Raw genomic sequence first — 21,193 nt, 5'->3', positions numbered from 1 at the left:
CAGCAGCAGCAGTAGTAGTAGTAGTAGTAGTAGTAGTAGTTGTTGTTGTTTTTTGTATAAGATTGCGCAAAAGCTGCATCTGCGCATAGGCCCTACAGCATCAGAATTTAATTAATAGTGCAGTTTGCTGAGTGATCATTTCTGCCACCAAGTGCATAAAGTTGTTGCAAGATTACATTTTCAGCAATATGGAAATGCAGAGGCTAGACTTGTGTTTCCTGAACAGCGGATTTGCAAGTGCTCCCCGAGAAGTGCAAGTTTGAATGTAGTAACTGTGGTGTCTCAAATGCTGATTCTTTAATCACAGAGGTAGTTGTAAGGTTAGCACCAGACAAAGACGTCCAGATGAGCTTTGAAATCATCCAACCCTAAGTTAAGCACAATCTCAAATATTGCTGGAAGTCAGAGATGTCTGCATCAGCTCTGTCAGAGTTGTCTGCATCAGCTCTCATGTTGTTGATAAATAGCTAAGCTTTCTGCCACACTTCAACAAATCAGTCACCTGGATGACACTAAAGACACGACTTGTGACCAGGAAACCTATTGGCATTTGGCCTCCCCTCTTCTGCATCAGCTACATAGTCACATTATTGCTCCCAAGTAGATTTCGAAAGACTTGATAAACAGAAACAGCCATACCAGGCATCTAGAAGTAGCTCAAGTTGTAGCTTAAGTTCCTTATGAAATATGAAACATTCCCCAACTGTGACAAACATTTCAGCTGTGAAGAGATTACAGATAGTCAGCATTCCCTTTTATACCTGCGGCAGATCACAGAGGATGCCCCACCTCAGCATCAGGTTTGTCCCCACTGATGTTTAAGTCTCGTCCAGACTGTTTAACACACCATGAACATTGCCAGTGTCCACTGCCCTTTTCTTTTTAAAAACATGTGTCTCAAGTGTGGGCACTTGTGGCAATAGGGTGCCAGAGCAGGAGAACAATGTGCCGGTGTTCGCCAATACATTATGGGTGTCAGAACCCATATAAAAGTAATTAAAATTTATTTACTACTGGCTGGTTCAAATTGAGCATCACATAATATTCTCTTTCCGTAAAATGACAACTCATGCAAAAAAATAATAAAAAAAAGTTTTGCTTCACAGAAACTTATTTTAAATTAAGAAGCATCTGAATGATACCAAATCTCACCTCCTTTCTGTTCTTTATCTTTTTCTTCGTTTACTGGAAGCTTACTTGTATTTTCATCAGTTAGTTCAGGTTTCAATGAATTTTTAGTTTCATTTGGCTCAACTTTCACTTTCAAGGGATCACTGTTGTTGTTCCCTGCCTCATATTTTATCTTAATTCCATCCGTGAGTTGTAACTGATCTTCCATACTCTTCTTTAGCAAAAATTTATACGTGTTTGGATCAACAGCCAATATTTTGATTCCTTTATCATCTAGAACAAAAATTTAATACCAAATTGTAATTTAGAAACAATGTTAAACACAAAAATGATCATAACAGCAATCAAAACTGGCATTACCCCTCAGTTTATATCAATCAGGTATAATGTAGTGACACTTCATCCATCAAATATTTGTTTAGATGTCTTTCCTGACAGCACAAAAATGTTCATAAACATTTTCAGTCATGTCCTGCTTTCGTGTAATAAAGAGAAAAAAATGAAGAAAAGGAAATATACTAATGACTATAACACATAATGCAGGTTAGATTGAGTTTGCTATTCATCGAACAATAGCAGGCCATAAACAAATTCTGCAAAATTAAGGGACATGGTAAAAATCATGAATAAAAAATTAAAACACTGTAAATAAAAGAAAAATATCATCTAGTGTAACCTTTGCTACTATGACTTCAGCATCCTCTTAGTTGGATTCTAAGAAATCTGTTATTGTTTTACTGTAGATATTATCTAGAGGTGGATCAAAATGTACCCCTAAGTTCAAAATATGTGCATATATGCTTTTCATTATTTTTCAATATTTGTGTGTGTTCAGAAGACTGTAATAAGATTATCACTGCATTAAATGGGAGAGTGTGATAGTAATAACTTCCACTGCGCACATTCCATCATAATTCAAAAGTGTTTATAATGTGTGATACCTTGAACCTGGACCATTATCTTTTGAGGTCCTGCTCGAAGACCCATTTTATGACAGTCTTGAAGTCTATATTTACGAGTTGTTGACAGCCAAAGCCATCCCCATTGCCCATGTATTCTGTACTCTTCACCTTTTTGCTTCCACACCTGAAACAGAATATATCTGTAATAAATATATTTCATCTTTTGCACATGCTAATTTTCCTACATACAAATGTAGCATACAGTTGCAGGCACTTAGCACATAACAGTACAGTAAACTAGACTTAAAAATTAGACAAAATACCAAAAATTTATTTACTGCAAAGATAAAAGATCTATTGCTTTTTATTGTCTTATTCTATTGTTTATTTTCACTATTTCAACTTTCCTAGCTAATAATAGAATATTTATTTTAAAGTTGAATAAATGTAAAGCTCTGTTATTAACCCTCGAATGGGCGCACCAGTGTTTAAAGTGCTCCAATCGCAAATAACATTCTTTTGTCCCATTCTATTGTTGTTTTATAACTGCGAGCCCATACTTATTTGTTCATTATTGCTTCAGCTAACACAGTAATAGGTTGAGTTGTCATATGTCCAAATGAGTAGTAGTAATACAAACAGCAAGCTAGGCGAGAAAAAAATTTATGATCTGTGCAAGAAAAGATCCTGATTCTGAGCTATTAGCACAGATCCACAATGAGACAGTTATCTACAAGATAATTAGTAATCAAGTAAATAAATGACGTGTGACTAGGGCCTCCTGTCGGGTAGACCATTCGCCGGGTGCAAGTCTTTCGATTTGATGCCACTTCGGTGACTTGTGCATCGATAGGGATGAAATGATGATTATCAGGACAACACAACACCCAGTTCCTGAGTGGAGGAACTCTCCATCCCAGTCGAGAAACGAACCCCGGCCTTTCTTCTGTCACACTGACCACTCAGCTACCGGGGGCGGACAGTAATCAAGTAGGCAATTGGTAGAGGTGTGATGGAACTGCGCTGTTTAATGCTTTTGAGTGTGTCATTACTGTGGGGTAACACTTGTATACAGCAAAAGAGATGCAATTAAATGTTTGTTTCATTACTGTTAATGAAAAATCGTGTGCCTGCTTGAGAGTTAAGTATATTATACAAACACACATTTAAGTTATGAAAAATGATTTCTCACGGGCTACCTAAGAAATATGGGATAGAATAGACATATAAATGTACAGGTAATAACACAATAAAAGGAACTTACGTGAGATATGAAGAAAATGAATATAGCTATGGAACGATTGGTAGAGAATGTAGTGGGGAATCCCAATACAAAAACTGAGGAGCAAAGATGAACTGAGAGACTATATCTATTACTTCTCTCATCTTTTCTCCAATGTAACTCACTTCACTTTTAACAAGCCAGGTCAATGGTATTGGAGAATAAAGAATTCCTAACACTACAGTAGTGAATCTACTGAAATGAACTATCCTGGTAGACTGAAATTACATGCCAATTTCAGAACAATATCTACTGCATATTTGGAGTGATGCTGGACTAGCAGCTACTGTTATCAAGCATGGGCACAGTCTCTGAGATACCTTTTTGGATTACTGCAGGTACTGGAACCATTTTCACACTATTTCCATGGCGTGCGTGTCGGACTATAAGTCAGTGATTACAAAATATGAAGCTTTCTATAAATTATAGTGTAACAAAATGTGTTCCTAAAGAATTCTCAGAATAATGGAAGCACATCAAATGTGCATTGACAAATTATGTTTAATGTTGTGGCAGCCTAACGGGCAAGTGGGCTCCTCATGTAACAGGCCAAAGAGCGCTGTCCCACCTGCAAAGCTACAACGCTGGCCTGTTTCTCATTTCTTTTCATCTTGTTCCACTGATTTATTTTCAAACTTTGGACACTGGAGTAATAAGTAGAGATTCTGATGAAATGAGACTAACTGAATTTTAATGGTTAAGGTACCTGAGTAACTCGAGGATGGGGGTTATAGTGTGTCTGCTGACAACTAAACAAACTACCCACACATGCCCCTAATGATTCAATGATCACCATGAACCAATTGCAAAGGAACCCCCCACCCCCCCCCCCCCCCCCACACACACACCAAAAAAAAAAAATCCCTCTCCTGCCTATTACCCATTATAACCATGGACTGTAACAAACTAACCACATTCTTTGCCAGGACTTCAACTGTCTACAACAATATTCAGAAATGATCATCATACTTAGGATCTCTCTCATAAAATAAAGTGCTACTACAAAATATCCTGATCCATCCCTATTCCACACCTACTCTCAGTCCTTTGCCCCACAGTTCATATCCCTTTGAGGACTCTGAAGCAGTCCTGTCACAGGTACATTCTATTGTATCACAGGCTAGGCCATCTGTGAAAGCAGACATGTCATACAAGATATAATAGCTCTGTTTCTTAAGGTTTGCACAATCATTTATGTGACCATGACCATAACTAGCTGTGTCCTTGAATGAATGCCCACCACCAAACTGCGGTCAAGAGCACTTGACCCGCCAGTGGCACAGTATGCTCGACTTCAGTGGGTGGTTCACAATCTGTGGCACCTGCATGCTACCTAATAATGTTAGGTACTCTGAATCGCATAGATGGGAATTGCCCTTACAACATGTCCTTTGTTCCTGCATTCTTCCTAGCCTCATACTCCACTAGCCCCTGCCCCACTCATCTCCACTCTGGCACCATACCACCCACTTCACTTCATCAATTTACACTCACACTTTACTCTCCACTGCCTCATCCTCTCTATCCACTCTTCCACCTTATTGTATGCCACATGAAACTCTCCCAGCCTGCAACAGGGTGAGCTCGACAGTGCCAAAGTTCCATCCCTTTCCTTTTCAGCCTCTCCCTCCCAGCCATCAGTCATCCCTCCCTCCACCTCCTTTCTCTTCTCACCCATCCCACCCAATGCAACCCCTCACCTCAGTTGAGCTCCAAAGCTGAGTCATCGTAGCTGTGTGTGGTTTTTTGTGGTAGTTACCTCTGAATGGTCACTTAAAAGATCAGCACTATTTTCTGTTTTGTTTATGTGTCTATCAAACACTCAACACTTCAGCTATATGATGAGTCATTACCAATATTTTTACAGTATTTGTATTTCACCCAGGACCTCCACGCAAAATGTTAAATGGTACGTACTTAATGGGAAAACATTCATTTACATGTAAGAGCTGTAATAAATACGAAATGAAGGCTTATATATCAGTGAAATCACAACAGCTCTAGCTAATCAATTTCTTATGAATGTCAGTCATAACACAGACATTGGTTACAATCCTAATACAAATCAACACTCATTAAATAAATTCTGATCACATATTCTATGCATGAGCTGTAGAGATAAGGGAAGGGCTAGTTAGTAACTCCAAGCAAAAATACACAAGACAAGCAGTAACAGGCATAGCTACTGAGATCATGGATCAGAATACAGATGAAGTTTTGTATTGAGGATGATCTGTCAGAACAAAGTGGATGCTTAATAACCTATCCAAGGAAATTCTCTTCAGTATTCACTCTGCGGCTTTAGCCACAATAGAACAAATCATCGATACTTATCTAGAGAAGACTAAACATCTCACTGCAACTAACATTCATAATAATCGTAAGCTTTGCACATAATGTGCTTCTAATGAGCAGTTAATTATCATGAAACACACAAGTTTTTATTTTATTCCACTCTGTGGTAGTCATACTGACCTGGTGTTTTAAACCTAGAGTATATTTAACAAAATTGTAAGTCAGTCTGTTTCTTTCTTCTTCCTCTTCTTTATCCTTCTTGTCTTTCTTCTCCTGGCGCTTCCTTTCTTCTCGTTCAGAAGCTGTCATTCTCTGAAGTTTCACATGCCCTGAAAATTAAAAACAACAAAATAACTAGCATAAAGAAACAAAAGACTTCTTATGGCTATTACATTCCCATATGCCTTGTTAATTACAGAAATCTGCAATACTGCTGTATACATCATCTACAATACTTGGCATTTTACTCTTATAACACTCACACTCTTATAACATATAACAGATCTTTAGCTTACGACAAATAATGGAGAAGTGTTATGAGTGGAGCAGGGAATTGTATCTATGCTTTATAGATCTAGAAAAGGCATATGACCGGGTTCCTAGGAGGAAGTTATTGTCTGTTCTACGAGATTATGGAATAGGAGGCAAACTTTTGCAAGCAATTAAAGGTCTTTACATGGATAGTCAGGCAGCAGTTAGAGTTGATGGTGAACTGAGTTCATGGTTCAGAGTAGTTTCAGGGGTAAGACAAGGCTGCAACCTGTCTCCACTGTTGTTCATATTATTTATGGATCATATGTTGAAAACAATAGACTGGCTGGGTGAGATTAAGATATGTGAACACAAAATAAGCAGTCTTGCATATGCGGATGACTTAGTTGTGATGGCAGATTCGATTGAAAGTTTGCAAAGTAATATTTCAGAGCTAGATCAGAAATGTAAGGACTATGGTATGAAGATTAGCATCTCCAAAACGAAAGTAATGTCAGTGGGAAAGAAATATAAACGGATTGAGTGCCAAATAGGAGGAACAAAGTTACAACAGGTGGATGGTTTCAAGTACTTAGGATGCATATTCTCACAGGATGGCAACATAGTGAAAGAACTGGAAGCGAGGTGTAGCAAGGCTAATGCAGTGAGCGCTCTGCTACGATCTACTCTCTTCTGCAAGAAGGAAGTCAGTACCAAGACTAAGTTATCTGTGCACCGTGCAATCTTTCGACCAACTTTGTTATATGGGAGCGAAAGCTGGGTGGATTCAGGTTACCTTATCAATAAGGTTGAGGTTACGGATATGAAAGTAGCTAGGATGATTGCAGGTACTAGTAGATGGGAACAATGGCAGGAGGGTGTCCACAATGAGGAAATCAAAGAAAAACTGGGAATGAACTCTATAGATGTAGCAGTCAGGGAGAACAGGCTTAGATGGTGGGGCCATGTTACACGCATGGGAGAAGCAAGGTTACCCAAGAGACTCATGGGTTCAGCAGTAGAGGGTAGGAGGAGTCGGGGCAGACCAAGGAGAAGGTACCTGGATTCGGTTAAGAATGATTTTGAAGTAATAGGTTTAACATCAGAAGAGGCACCAATGTTAGCACTGAATAGGGGATCATGGAGGAATTTTATAAGGGGGGCTATGCTCCAGACTGAACGCTGAAAGGCATAATCAGTCTTAAATGATGATGATGATGATGATGATGACATATATTTACTTCCAAATTTTCTGCATACTGAAAAATCATCTCTTTTTTTAGACCACAAATAAAGTTTAGTGGGCATAACTAAATATTGCCAGCCAGGTTATAAACCTTTCACAGGAAATTACAGAGTCCACATGGTAATCAACTCTTAAACATCACATTAAAGTCTCAATTAAGAACTAAAATAACAAAGTTCATATGCCAATGGGACTACAGAGATGAGGCAATGTATACATATGAGATTTTGTTACTCTATTAGCACCGAGAAAGGGTATCATCTGAAAGCTTGGCGACAGTTTCACTCTTGTTTTACAGTTTACATGCTTGTCAACTCTTCAACTATGTGATGAGTTGTTACTTTCACACCTTCAATTATTTATATTCCACCCAGTCAGTGAGAACAAGTTTTGAATTGTTTTGAAAAGTGTGTGCAAAGTTTCCTGGAAGTCATCATGTGCTCTTGTTCTCAAATACTGGACGAATATAGTCTGGGTAATTTCCACATCGTAAGTTATGCTGCCTCAGGACATGCGTAGTCGCTAATACACTACTGGTCATTAAAACTGCTACACCACGAAGATGACATGCTACAGACGCGAAATTTAACTGACAGGAAGAAGATGCTGTGACATGCAAATGATTAGCTTTACAAAGCATTCACACAAGGTTGGCGCCGGTGGCAACACCTACAACGTGCTGACATGAGGAAAGTTTCCAACCGATTTCTCATACACAAACAGCAGTTGACCGGCGTTGCCTGGTGAAATGTTGTTGTGATGCCTCGTGTAAGGAGCATAAATGTGTACCATCACATTTCCGACTTTGATAAAGGTCGGATTGTAGCCTATCGCGATTGCGGTTTACCACGACATTGCTGCTCGTGTTGGTCGAGATCCAATGACTGTTAGCAGAATACGGAATTGGTGGGTTCAGGAGGGTAATACAGAATGCCGTGCTTGGCCCAAACGGCCTCGTATCGCTAGCAGTCGAGATGACAGGCATCTTGTCCACATGGCTGTAACGGATCGTGCTGCCACGTCTCGATCCCTGAGTCAACAGGTGGGGTCCAACAACCATCTGCACAAACAGTTTGATGATGTTTGCAGCAGCATGGACTATCAGCTTGGAGACCATGGCTGCGGTTACCCTTGATGCTGCATCACAGACAGGAGCGCCTGCGATGGTGTACTCAACGACGAACCTGGGTGCACGAGTGGCAAAACGTCATTTTTTTCAGATGAATCCAGTTTCTGTTTACAGTATCATGATGGTCGTATCCAGGTTTGGCAACATCACGGTGAACACACATTGGAAGCATGTATTCGTCATCGCCATACTGGCGTATCACCCGGCGTGATGGTATGGGGTGCCATTGGTTATCCGTCTCGGTCACCTCTTGTTCGCATTGATGGTACTTTGAACAGTGGACGTTACATTTCAGATGTGTTACAACCCGTGGCTCTACCCTTCATTCGATCCCTGTGGAACCCTACATTTCAGCAGGTTAATGCACCACCGCATGTTGCAGGTCCTGTACAGGCCTTTCTGGATACAGAAAATGTTCGACTGCAGCCCTGGCCAGCACATTCTCCAGACCTCTCACCAACTGAAAACGTCTGGTCAATGGTGGCCGAGCAACTGGCTAGTCACAATACGCCAGTCACTACTCTTGATTAACTTTGGTATCGTGTTGAAGCTGCACGGGCAGCTGTACCTGTACACATCATCAAAGCTCTGTTTGACTCAATGCCCAGGTGTATCAAGGCTGTTATTATGGCCAGAGATGGTTGTTCTGGGTACTGATTTCTCGGGATCTATGCACCCAAATTGCGTGAAAATGTAATCACATGTCAGTTCTAGTATATTTGTCCAATTAATACCCGTTTATCATCTGCATTTCTTCTTGGTGTAGCAATTTTTATGGCCGGTAGTGTAGTTGTATTACTGTGTTAAATTTTTAATGTAATATTATAACTCTCACTGAAGAGATTATGACAGCATTTAAAATTTTTCAATTTGGTCAATGCTTACACAAAATCAAATTTTGTTGGCCCTGGAAGCCTTTAGACAGGCAACCTGCAACTGGAACCAGTGATTGTTTCAGATGCTTAGTAATACAGATTATTCTGCTTGGTTAGGGTTCATTTTATACATGGTTTTTAATGGTAAATTTTGTGTTCAAACTGATAAAACCTTAAGAGATGGCCATTATTGTTAACATCAACTATTTGTGGTAACAAGCCCCACACAATAAAACACAATATGCATCAGGCAAGAGTGTAACACTATGCCTGCACCATTACGTTCAAGTGATGAAAATGAAACAATGACATACTATAACGTTAGTATATGCAAAATAAAAGTAGCTTACCTAATGCTTCATGCCATACACTTGTAAATACAACAGGCTTGATGCAAGCCTGTAACACAATTAAGGCTCGAGCAAAGTCTCTAGCATTTACACATGCACTAACAGCTGTTATCCATGGCTTCCGTAAAAGTGGCCAGTTGGGATGCATAAAAGACGATTGAATACTTGACTCCAGCTGCAATACAGTCTGTCTTAGTGTGCTTACAAGAAGAGCTCTTGTACCTGTAACACAGAAAATTTCTCCATTTACTGAATTGTTTTCTGTTATCATAACATAATATGAACTAGCATAGGCTATGAGACAGCAGAGCTGTAAGTAACTAGAAAGTAAGAATCAATACATCAATGGAATATTTTGACACTGTTTCAAGTATGCTTCCTCCCTCCGTTGCATTGTGCTCATACTGATGTTCAGAAAAGAGCAAATTCACAACCAATGGGAACACGCACAAATTCCATCAGAAAAAATATAAATAAATCTAGACACATTGCCAACTACAATTTATGCAAACAGGTCTGTAGAAAAATAATTTAATAGCCATTCATATTATAAAGAGTTCAATGTAAGTTGCAGAAATGGCATCCATGTCAAACGCATTGGTTACCTTTGGTTACCTAATTATGTCACACTTATACTCAAATTACTGTGGACTGTCCTTTAAATTTAGCACTAGTATAAGCTGCAAACTTTTGCCATTTTCAGCTCGATTCAAATGACGTATACCGTATTTACTCAAATCTAAGCCGCACTCAAATCTAAGCCGCACCTGAAAAATGAGACTTGAAATCGAGGAAAAAAATTTTCCCGAATCTAAGCCGCACCTGAAATTTGAGACTCGAAATTCAAGGGGAGAGAAAGGTTTTAGGCCGCACCTCCAAATCGAAACAAAGTTGGTACATTTTAATATGAGACACAATTTAGGTCGAATTAATGACGATACAGCTACAGTAGTTTGGTTCGAGTCGTAAGCTTAACAGTTAAGCTTTACCAGGTACCCATTGCTATGCGTCAGGCGCTCCGTCCGTATTTATATGGGTACCCTTCCTTTTTCATGTGCTTCGTCTGGTTTGAATTGATTGCTTATTTTTCTTTGATCTCGTAAGTGCCGTTCTCTTTGTTATAGGTGTTAACGTCACTCTAAGCTGAAAATGCATTACTGTACTGTGTCATGCATTGTTTGTTGCATTCTGATAATGAGTGTTTATGGCCTGTCGCCGCTCGCGGCATGGCTTGCTTTTGTGCGCACTACCGCCGCTTACAATTGGGGGGGGGGGGGGGGGGGGGGGTGCAAAAAGGTGGAATTGTCTCGTTAGCGGAACAATCGCAAGAGACTGCTATTTGTTGTTACTTACACTGCCGGTTTCTTTGATAATGATCAGCAAGAACCAAATAATAGACTGCGTATGATAGAAGATGTTCTGAACGAGAGTTTAGCGAAAATTTTTCTCCGTTTGAAAATCTTTGCAGATGCCTCTTTAGTAGATTACATTCTGCACAGAAATTAGAATCATCTTAGATTTAAAAATCTAGTCAATTGCTGTGTTTCATTTCTGACTGTATCACTATTAGGCATAAGAATAATACGAATATAAACATGACATGATATGTATATTCTTCCACATTTGCTGTTGTCTCACTCTAGTTTCGTAGTTTATTAGGCAGACAGGATTTAAACGAGATAGCAGCAAACATGAAAGAATACATGGCAAAATGTTTATATTCGTATTATTCTTATGGTGAAGAGAATACTGCATGTGATTCAAAATTCATAAAAGTTCCTATTAGCAACCATCTCTTCTCACAGGTAGGAAAAAATTCAGAATGTAGAGTTGGTCATATTGACAAAAACCCCAGTCTTGCCAGTCGGATTTTCGTAGTACATTGAAATGCTGCTACATTCGAAGATGAACAATGCGGAATTTGTATTTCCTTAGTTGGATAATGTATGAACATGCAGTGGTCGAAACTCGGGGCGGAGAAAAAAGCTCGTCTTCCACCTCTTTTTTTTTTTTTTAATTTATTTATTGACGCAGAGGTTTTGGCTCCAGTATTTATCTTTGTGCCTGCAAAGCAAGCCTGTGTAGCGCTACATATATTCGACGGCAGAAGTTAGTTATGGCGGCACCTACCAACATTTTGCAGAACTTCCGCTTACTTTGCACTCGATTCTAAGCTGCAGGCGGTTTTTTGGATTACAAAAACCGGAAAAAAAGTGCAGCTTGGATTCGAGTAAATACGGTATCTTTGATAGACATCCTGTAACTGTCCAATAGTGACAAGCAGACTCTTTCACATTTTCAATGTCTACATGTTAATGTGGGGAGAAAGAGAAAAAGAACTCATTTTCGTTTTGACAGCTAGTGCTAGTGAGCAAATTAAGAGGAATAAAAATGGGACTGGTATTTCCAATTTTCATTTCATTATGAAAATGTCAAGTCTTGGGCACTATCGATGCTAAACTGAGTGTACTGTTAATTCTTTTCATAGGATTTACACATTCACAAAGCAAAAATATGATTATGAACATCTTAAGAGCACAATAATATTACAATACCAACATCAAAAGGTTGTCATATATCAAGGGACTAATAAACAGAAGCAACTGCAACAGAAACAGATGTGAGAATGTCTCCTGGGATTATGGTCACTATTACAAACTAAACCAGGAACACCCACCCAACTCCAATTTCTTTAAAGAATCCAACTCCCAAGCATAAATCAGCTTTAAAAATGAGTTAACGTGTTAAATATTTGACATTAAGCATGTAAAACCTTTATGCTTGAAGATGCAAAACCCTAATTGTGCTGGTTTCATTAGTTTTGGAGTTAAAAAGAAAGTCAAAACCAAAACTGGTACTGTACAGTGGTATATGTGAACAGCCTGCAAAAAATATTAAATTAAAACAAGCTTACGACATGAACAATGAACATTTAGTGACAAACAGCTTTTCTTTCATTATTTTTTGGGACTGTGTTTGAAGGAAGTTTAGGAAAGTTATGAAATTATGTTTAAAGTTCGAAAAAGTCACTATGTGCTCTCATTAACAAGCATTGGATGACTATAGTCTTGGTGATTTGCACTTGGTGTCAAGAAAAGCTAGTATTTCATGCAATGCAATGTATGTGATATCATATCTTCTGAACTGTGTGTCATACAAGAATATAATTTTGCAGTTATATGCAGTGGCACATACGGATACTGTCAGCAAAATGTTTGTGATTAGAGTTAATAATGCACATTGTGTCACTGTAAAATTAAAACAGTGAGCAGGCATTTCCCCACTTTCTCTACTGCATGACCTCACAAAAAGCAACTACGTGGCATTTCAGAAAGTTAGACTGGCCCACTTGTAGCTCACCTTATGAATCGCTCACAACACACAGCACGAGCAGACCTATTTCGAGTGCTCTATATTTGTATCAATATCTTAGGATAATGACATAGTGTTATCAACATGTATATGATAATGACATAATGTCATCAACATGAATACTCCCCGCTTAATATAAATTTGTATAATGTTTTCTTTTTTACTGTAAAATTAACAATATATAAAATTCCAAATGTGTGCTATTGTACTACACTAACATTCATATGATTTATATGTACATTGTTATGAGAATATAACCATCTTTATACCGTAATTGAACTCTTGGGTTGGGAACAGGGGTTGGTGGGGTGTTTATTTTCCACAATGATTTTTAATGGTTCAAATGGCTCTGAGCACTATGGGACTCAACTGCCGAGGTCATTAGTCCCCTAGAACTTAGAACTAGTTAAACCTAACTAACCTAAGGACATCACAAACATCCATGCCCGAGGCAGGATTCGAACCTGCGACCGTAGCGGTCTTGCGGTTCCAGACTGCAGCGCCTTTAACCGCACGGCCACTTCGGCCGGCCAATGATTTTTAATAGTGCACACTGAATACAAATATGAGTGGCTAATAGCACAAATGCAAGAATAGCACATGGACAGATTCTTTGTAAATCTCTGCACACTGTTCTACATTACTACAGGGGAAACTGATCCTTAATCATCCTGTACAGCAGCTGGATCATTCTTTTGGGAAAGGTGATTTCCTCCACCATGAGAGCTGCTCCCTTTCATTTTAGACAGACAGACTATGGATAGGTGTCAATATGTTTGATGGAATAGGACTCATGATATTCAAATCTAGAACAATAATCTGTTGTAATATATTGCTTTACTTGGGTTGAAATATCTTAAGTTTTGTTAACCCCTTGGGAGCCAATTTAACCCTTTAGGCCTCTTCAGATGTTGGGAGAACTGAGGCTGGATTGATGCATTTTGATACCTCCAAACTGCGAAAATATTCCTGTCATTGGTAGTGGAGAGAATGAAATCGACAAAGTCAAATACGTACTGATAGCATTTTACACTTGAAGCAGGCTCTTCAGTGTGGTACACAGCTGATAGCTCCACGAGTTGTTCTTTTTTTAAAAAAAATAGCTCATTTAATAACTGCAAATAAATACTCACTTAACAAACAGAAAATTACACCTTTGTCTACTCACAAGACAAAATTCGACAGGAAATGATGGGGAGGCACAGTCTGTCTGTAAATTGAAAAGCAAGCAGCACTCATGGTGGGGGAACTGTCTTTCCCAGAAGAATGCTGTGACTTAAGAATTAACTTCCCTCTAGCATTGCAGAAAAGTGTGCAGAGATTTATTCACTGGTGATTCATAAGGTGAGCATAAGGATCAGTATAACTTTGAGAAACATCCTGTAGTTGCTTTTTGTGATGTAGTGTCGTAGAAAAAATGGGGAATTTCCAACTTGCTCTTCGTTTTACAGACCTATGGAGGAGAGAAATGAATGACCAGTCTGGCAACACATCATCCTTGACGATTCTAACCTCTACCCCTACCTAACCAAACTGTTACACCTCCAGAAGACAATTTACCCTTTAATACGATTCTACTGCATTCAAGTTTGGCACAGACATTTACTCTTCATTCTTAACCTGTTTTAGTTAACAATTTACATTAATTTTATATAATTAAAACACTACTTTTAATAATGTGTGGATTTTTCATTTCCTGCAACATGGAAGGTATTAGTCCTAGAGAAAAAAATGAATAGGACCTTTATCACAGGAAATTTTATATAATTTAATTTTACACTGGGAAACATTTACTCTAGAGATAGTCAAGAAAAGTGTTAAAAAGTTGCCTTTAAATGCCCCAACCCCCCACCCACCCCACTACCACATCCATGCTCGGACCCCACCAGTCAGGATTTCTATTATGTTATTCATTACATTCCCCCTACCACTACACAAATATTTGTGACTACATGAATTTTTTCACCTAATTTTTTTCCTTCGTCGACTGGACTTGAGACCACTCACTGAATATCAGAAATGTTTAGTTGCTGACAGGCACACACAAAAGAAAATAAAAACTTGCTAGTTTTTGGAATTAATCTTTATTTGAGCTGGAGTACAAACGCATGCACGCGCACACACACTTCCGTTGATCAAGTGTTCAGTGCCTTAAGCACAACACTATATCATTTCATAACTAGAGCTAAAAGTGGCAGGTGTAAAATACAGGGAGCGAAAGGCTATTTACAATTTATACAGAAACCAGATGGCAGTTATAAGAGTCGAGGGGCATGAAAGGGAAGCAGTGGTTGGGAAGGGAGTGAGACAGGGTTGTAGCCTCTCCCCGATGTTATTCAATCTGTATATTGAGCAAGCAGTAAAGGAAACAAAAGAAAAATTTGGAGTAGGTATTAAAATCCATGGAGAAGAAATAAAAACTTTGAGGTTCGCCGATGACATTGTAATTCCATCAGAGACAGCAAAGGACTTGGAAGAGCAGTTGAACGGAATGGACAGTGTCTTGAAAGGAGGATATAAGATGAACATCAACAAAAGCAAAACGAGGATAATGGAATGTAGTCAAATTAAGTCGGGTGATGCTGAGGGAATTAGATTAGGAAATGAGTCACTTAAAGTAGTAAAGGAGTTTTGCTATTTAGGGAGCAAAATAACTGATGATGGTCGAAGTAGAGAGGATATAAAATGTAGACTGGCAATGGCAAGGAAAGCCTTTCTGAAGAAGAGAAATTTGTTAACATCGAGTATAGATTTAAGTGTCAGGAAGTTGTTTCTGAAAGTATTTGTATGGAGTGTAGCCATGTATGGAAGTGAAACATGGATGATAAATAGTTTGGACAAGAAGAAAATAGAAGCTTTCGAAATGTGGTGCTACAGAAGAATACTGAAGATTAGATGGGTAGATCATATAACTAATGATGAAGTATTGAATAGAATTGGGGGGAAGAGGAGTATGTGGCACAACTTGACAAAAAGAAGGGACCGGTTAGTAGGACATGTTCTGAGGCATCAAGGGATCACAAATTCAGCATTGGAGGGCAGCACGGAGGGTAAAAATCATAGAGGGAGACCAAGAGATGAATACACTAAGCAGATTCAGAAGGATGTGCGTTGTAGTAAGTACTGGGAGATGAAGAAGCTTGCACAGGATAGGGTAGCATGGAGAGCTGCATCAAACCAGTCTCAGGACTGAAGACCACAACAACAACCACAACAACAACAACTAGAGCGGGACCAATGAGCACACAGACAACCAGTATTCCATATTATCATTCCTTCATTTTATTCTGGTTCCCAAAATTATCTGTTTGTTCCTATCCTACTTTGTCTTTCTTTTAATCCAATTTCATTCATTTTTACATTTTGTTGATATCTTTCCTCTTTATTTTTTCTTTTGCATGATGATCTGTTTTCTGGGTTTAATTCTTATTTGTTTTGCCTTTTTTGCATGTTTGATGTTGATGCATCTTTTACATATTTCTCCTTCCAATTGTATCGCATACATATCTCTTGTCTTTCTTTGCTTCAAGTTTACTTCTTTGGATCCCCCAATCTAATATCACATGCTAATACCATTGTTCATAAGGTAAACATGGCCTCTCACCTGGCACTATGCAAAGTCTTTCGTGTCTATTAAGTTTTTTAAAAATTCTAGGAAAGAATTAACCGCTGAAATATATATTTCTGGTTAACAACACCTCACAGTTTTCTATTACGAAAGTTCAGTTCTTTCAGTCACTTGCTCACACCCAGCTCATCTACTGAAATATTTCATCAGTCAACTTTTGTAATAATCAGTTTTTCTCACTAGGAAACTTCTTGTAACTTAATGCATAAGACTGAAAACTAGTACTTCACACTGCTATCCTTGATCTGCCTGGCATCATGGCAAAAATGTTTAACCAAATGCCAATATTTCCACATATTATTCTGCTACAACCATACATAATGCAACACTGGCAAGGTTCTTATCTGCTCAATAAGACACAATTAAATGCTTCAGTTAAAGCAGCCAACTGTTATTTGTTCTTTGACTGCCCCCTACCTCCCACCCAATAACCTTCCTAAAACTTCGGTAAAAAGGAGTGTTATCACCTTATGATATGATGTGATGAGTACAGTCTGATCTAGTAAAGACAGGATTAAAAGAGTTTCCAGAAAACCATGTAATACTGCGATGACAAAGGGCACTGCAGATACAACGCAGTGAACAACTTCAGCAAATGAAATAATTTAAGTTACGTGAAAAATCAGCAATGACACTTAAAGCTTCAGTTTACTTAGACTCTCAGGAAACACTACTGATTAATGGTCACATATAGAATTGAGACATAATAAGAGACTTCGAAATAACAGGTGTAAAAGTACAAAATGCAGATTTCAGACAACAGATGTCGCACCAATGCAGTTTGTGCTATAAACATTTGACAATGTGCCATTTTGTTGTGTTGTCAACAAGTGTCAGACGTGCACAAGTGATAAATTGAAAAAGTATGAGCATAGTGTTGCGTTGTCTTGGTCAATACGTCGAAATTTATACAGAGCATTATTAATATTTTGTTTTCACTTGAAGAAAACTGTTGCTGTATCATATCGATTACTTCGAGAATTTTATGGTGAACATGCTCCATCACAAGATGTGTGAAAGATGATTTCAGCATTTCAAAAATGGTGACTTCGATGTTGCAGACAAGGAACATAAGATGTGGAACTGGAAGCACTGTTGAATGTAGATGATTCACAAACACAAAAACAACTTGCCAACCAATTGGGTGTTAGTCAACAAGATGTTTCCAATCAGGTGTGAGGGATGGGAAATATTCAAAAGACTGGTAGATGGGTAGCACATGAGTTGAACGACAGGCAAACGGAAAAGCACAAAACACATATGACATTTTGCTCACATGGTCTATTATGAGCTGTCAAAACCTTGGGAAACAGTTAATACTACACATTACCAACAACAATCGACTGATATGAACTGTTCGCTGCTCAAAGAAAGGCCACAATACTGAAACAGGCAACACAAAGTCATTTCTCTTCATGACAATGCTACTTCACATATGATAATACCAGTTCGCACCAAGTTGGAAGCACTTAGCTGCTAAGTTCTACCCCATGCAGCTTACTCACCACACTTCACTCCTTCCGATTACCACTTGTTTGCATTGACGGGTCTCGCAGTTGCTGAGCAGAACTTTGGTTTGTACGAAGATGTGAAAAAATGGGTCAATGAACGGTTCACAGCAAAAGGGGAAAATTTTTACTGGCATAAAATTCATGAACTCCCAAAAATATGGGGAAAATGTATAACAAACAATGGTGCATACTTTGAGTAAAGCATTATTTATCATTCTTCTGCATTTAAGGTGTTTTTTAGGCAAAAAATCAGCATTTCACGCTTGTACACCTGGCAAACCATACAGATTAACTTTCACAACATTAATTGACAAAGCAGTATCATCAAACAAAACTGAATGACATATGCAAGAACAGTTTGACAATAAATTAGCAACACAATTTTCTTGTTCTGTAGTGGGGGATATCATGGTGTTAAAAACTCAAAAATTTCAAGTGATCAAAGACTTGCAAGATACAGAGTAAAAACAGAAATCTATACCTACATCCACATCTTCACAGATACTTCGCAAGCCACCGTATGGTGCATGGCGGAGGGTACCCTGTACCACTACTAGTCATATTCTTTCTTGTTCCAATCGCAAACAGAGTGAGGGAAAAATGAATTTCTACATATCTTCGCATGAGTCCTAATTTCTAGACTCCAATCTTCACGATCCTTACGCACAATGTACATTGGCAGCAGTAGAATCATTTGGCAGTCAGATTCAAGTGCAGGTTCTCCAAATTTTCTCAATAGTGCTTTGCAAAAAAAATGTCGTCTTCCCTATTGCAACAATTTGATTGTGTCAAGCAAGACATCAGTAATATTGTATCTGAACATTAAAGGTCTGTTCTTCCTACTCATCTGCATTAATTTACATTTTTCCACATTTAGAGCTAGCTGCCATGCATCACACCCACCAGAAATTTTGTCTAAATCATCTTCTATCTTCCTAAAGTCACTCAACTTCAACACCTTAGCGTACACCACAGCATTACCAGCAAACAACCACTGATTGCTGCCTACCCTGCCTGCCAAATCATTTATGTATAGAGAGGACAACAGCAGTCCTATCACGCTTCCCTGGGGCACTCCTGACGATACCCTAGTCTAGCCATCAAGGACAACGTACTGTGTTCTATTACTTAAGGAGACAAGTTACTCACATATCTGTGAACTTATTCTATATGCTCATACATTTGTTAACAGTCTACAATAGGGCACTGTGTGAAGTGCTTTCCGTAAATCTAGAAATATGGAATCTGCCTGTTGCCCTTCCCCCATAGTTAGTAGTAAGTCATGTGAGAAAAGCATAGGTTGAGTTTCACATGAGCGATACTTTCTTTAACCATTCTGATTCTTGGACAAAAGCTTCTCAGTTTCAACAAAGTTTATTATATTCAAACAGAGAATATGTTTACGGATTCTGCAGCAAGCTGATGTTAGAGATATTGGTTTGTAATTTTGTGGGTCCATTCTTTTACCCTTCTTATATACTAAAGTCAGCTATGCTTTCTTTGCATTTGCTTGGGACTTTGTGCTTGGTGGGACATTCACGATAAATGCAAGCTATGCAAGTCCATAGAGTACTCTTTGAAAAACTGAATTAGAATTCCATCTGCACTTGGTGATTTATTTGCTTTCAAATCTTCCAGTTGTTTTTCTACACAAGGGGTGCTTACTACTATGTCTTATGGTCAAATGATGGTATGTTTGCACAATTCTCCTGTGTGAACGATTTCTTTAACACAAAATTCAAACATTCGGCTTTCGTTTAGCACTTTTCAACTGCCACACCAGACTTGTCAACAAGTGACTGAATGGAAGCCTTAGGCCCACTCAACAAATTTACATAGGACCATAATTTTCTCGGGTTCTCTTCCAGATCTTTTGCTAATAAGCGGTAATTGTTGTATGCTTCATGCATAGATCTTTCCAAAGATGCACAAATGTGTACTAACCTTTGCTTGTCGTCATTTGTGCGCTCTCTTTTGAACCCAGAGTGCAACAGCCTCTGCTTACCATGATGGGTCTTTTCCATCCTTTATCCATCTACTAGGCACATAGCTCCAGGGATTTACAATCTGCTTAAAGTTTGCTCATAATTCCTCTATATCCATCTTACTGGAACTACTTATAAGTGATATCAATTCACTGTCTTAAGTGAGATGCTAACAACTGCTTATCTGCTCTACCTAGCAGAAACACTTTCCTGGTATTCTTGAATGATTTGTTAACTTTTGCAACCACAGTTGCTATAATGACATCACAACCGCTAATCCCCTTTTCTATACTCACATTGTCAGTATGGTACAGTCTATTTGTAGCTACATGATCTAAGATATTTCCAATTCGTGTGGACTACCGTGGTAACTGCTCATGACAGTTTTTAAAACACATGTTCAAAAGTATTTCACATGACTGTCTGTCTGTGCCCAATGCAATGAGTCCACAGACATCTCAGTCTATAATCGGTAGATTAAAGTCGCCTCCAAGTAGTACTGCATGACCTGGGTATTTCCACACTACTAACTGCAGACTTTCTTTGAATGGTTCTGGAACTGTCACAGCGGAATTGGGTGGTCGATAAAAACATCAAACAATTAACTCGGTTACAGCTACACCTGTTACACACGACCAGACAACTTCACTGTCACATTCAACTTCAACCTCAACAGAGAGAATATTTTTGTCAACTGCAATGAACAGTCCCCCTCCTATGGCCTCTAATCTCTCTTTCTGATATACGTTCCACAGCTTGCTAAATATCTCAGAGCTTTCCATTTCAGGTTTCAGATGGCTCCCAGTCCCAAGAATAATTTGAGTGCGAAAACTTTCCTGGAGGCCAATAAATTCAGGCACTTTATTACGAATACTTCAACAGTTTACTGATAAAAATTCGACAGCTGTAAGTTCAGGAACTTTATTATGAACACTTCAATAGTTCACTGACAAAATTTTGACTGTGAAAATGATTTACCCCAAACGCCATCTGTCTTCCCTTGCTGCACATCGGCT

General features: G+C 38.7%; 1 protein-coding gene across 1 annotated transcript in view; it reads right to left on the bottom strand.

Moving 5' to 3' along the window:
- LOC126411948 (nucleosome-remodeling factor subunit NURF301) overlaps positions 1 to 21,193 on the bottom strand; it is a 312,451-nt gene that overhangs the window by 216,379 nt on the left and 74,879 nt on the right. Inside the window, exons 10-13 of the mRNA XM_050081404.1 lie at positions 9,682 to 9,903; positions 5,791 to 5,939; positions 2,073 to 2,217; positions 1,153 to 1,404 (exon numbers count right to left, since the gene is read on the bottom strand). Of these exons, the coding sequence (XP_049937361.1) occupies positions 1,153 to 1,404; positions 2,073 to 2,217; positions 5,791 to 5,939; positions 9,682 to 9,903 (768 nt within the window). The remainder of the gene's footprint in view (positions 1 to 1,152; positions 1,405 to 2,072; positions 2,218 to 5,790; positions 5,940 to 9,681; positions 9,904 to 21,193) is intronic.

The sequence above is a fragment of the Schistocerca serialis genome, chromosome 1, assembly GCF_023864345.2.
Source record: "Schistocerca serialis cubense isolate TAMUIC-IGC-003099 chromosome 1, iqSchSeri2.2, whole genome shotgun sequence".
Taxonomy (NCBI): domain Eukaryota; kingdom Metazoa; phylum Arthropoda; class Insecta; order Orthoptera; family Acrididae; genus Schistocerca; species Schistocerca serialis.
The sequence above is the reverse complement of the archived record's forward strand: the minus strand, read 5'-3'. Positions and strand labels throughout refer to the sequence as shown.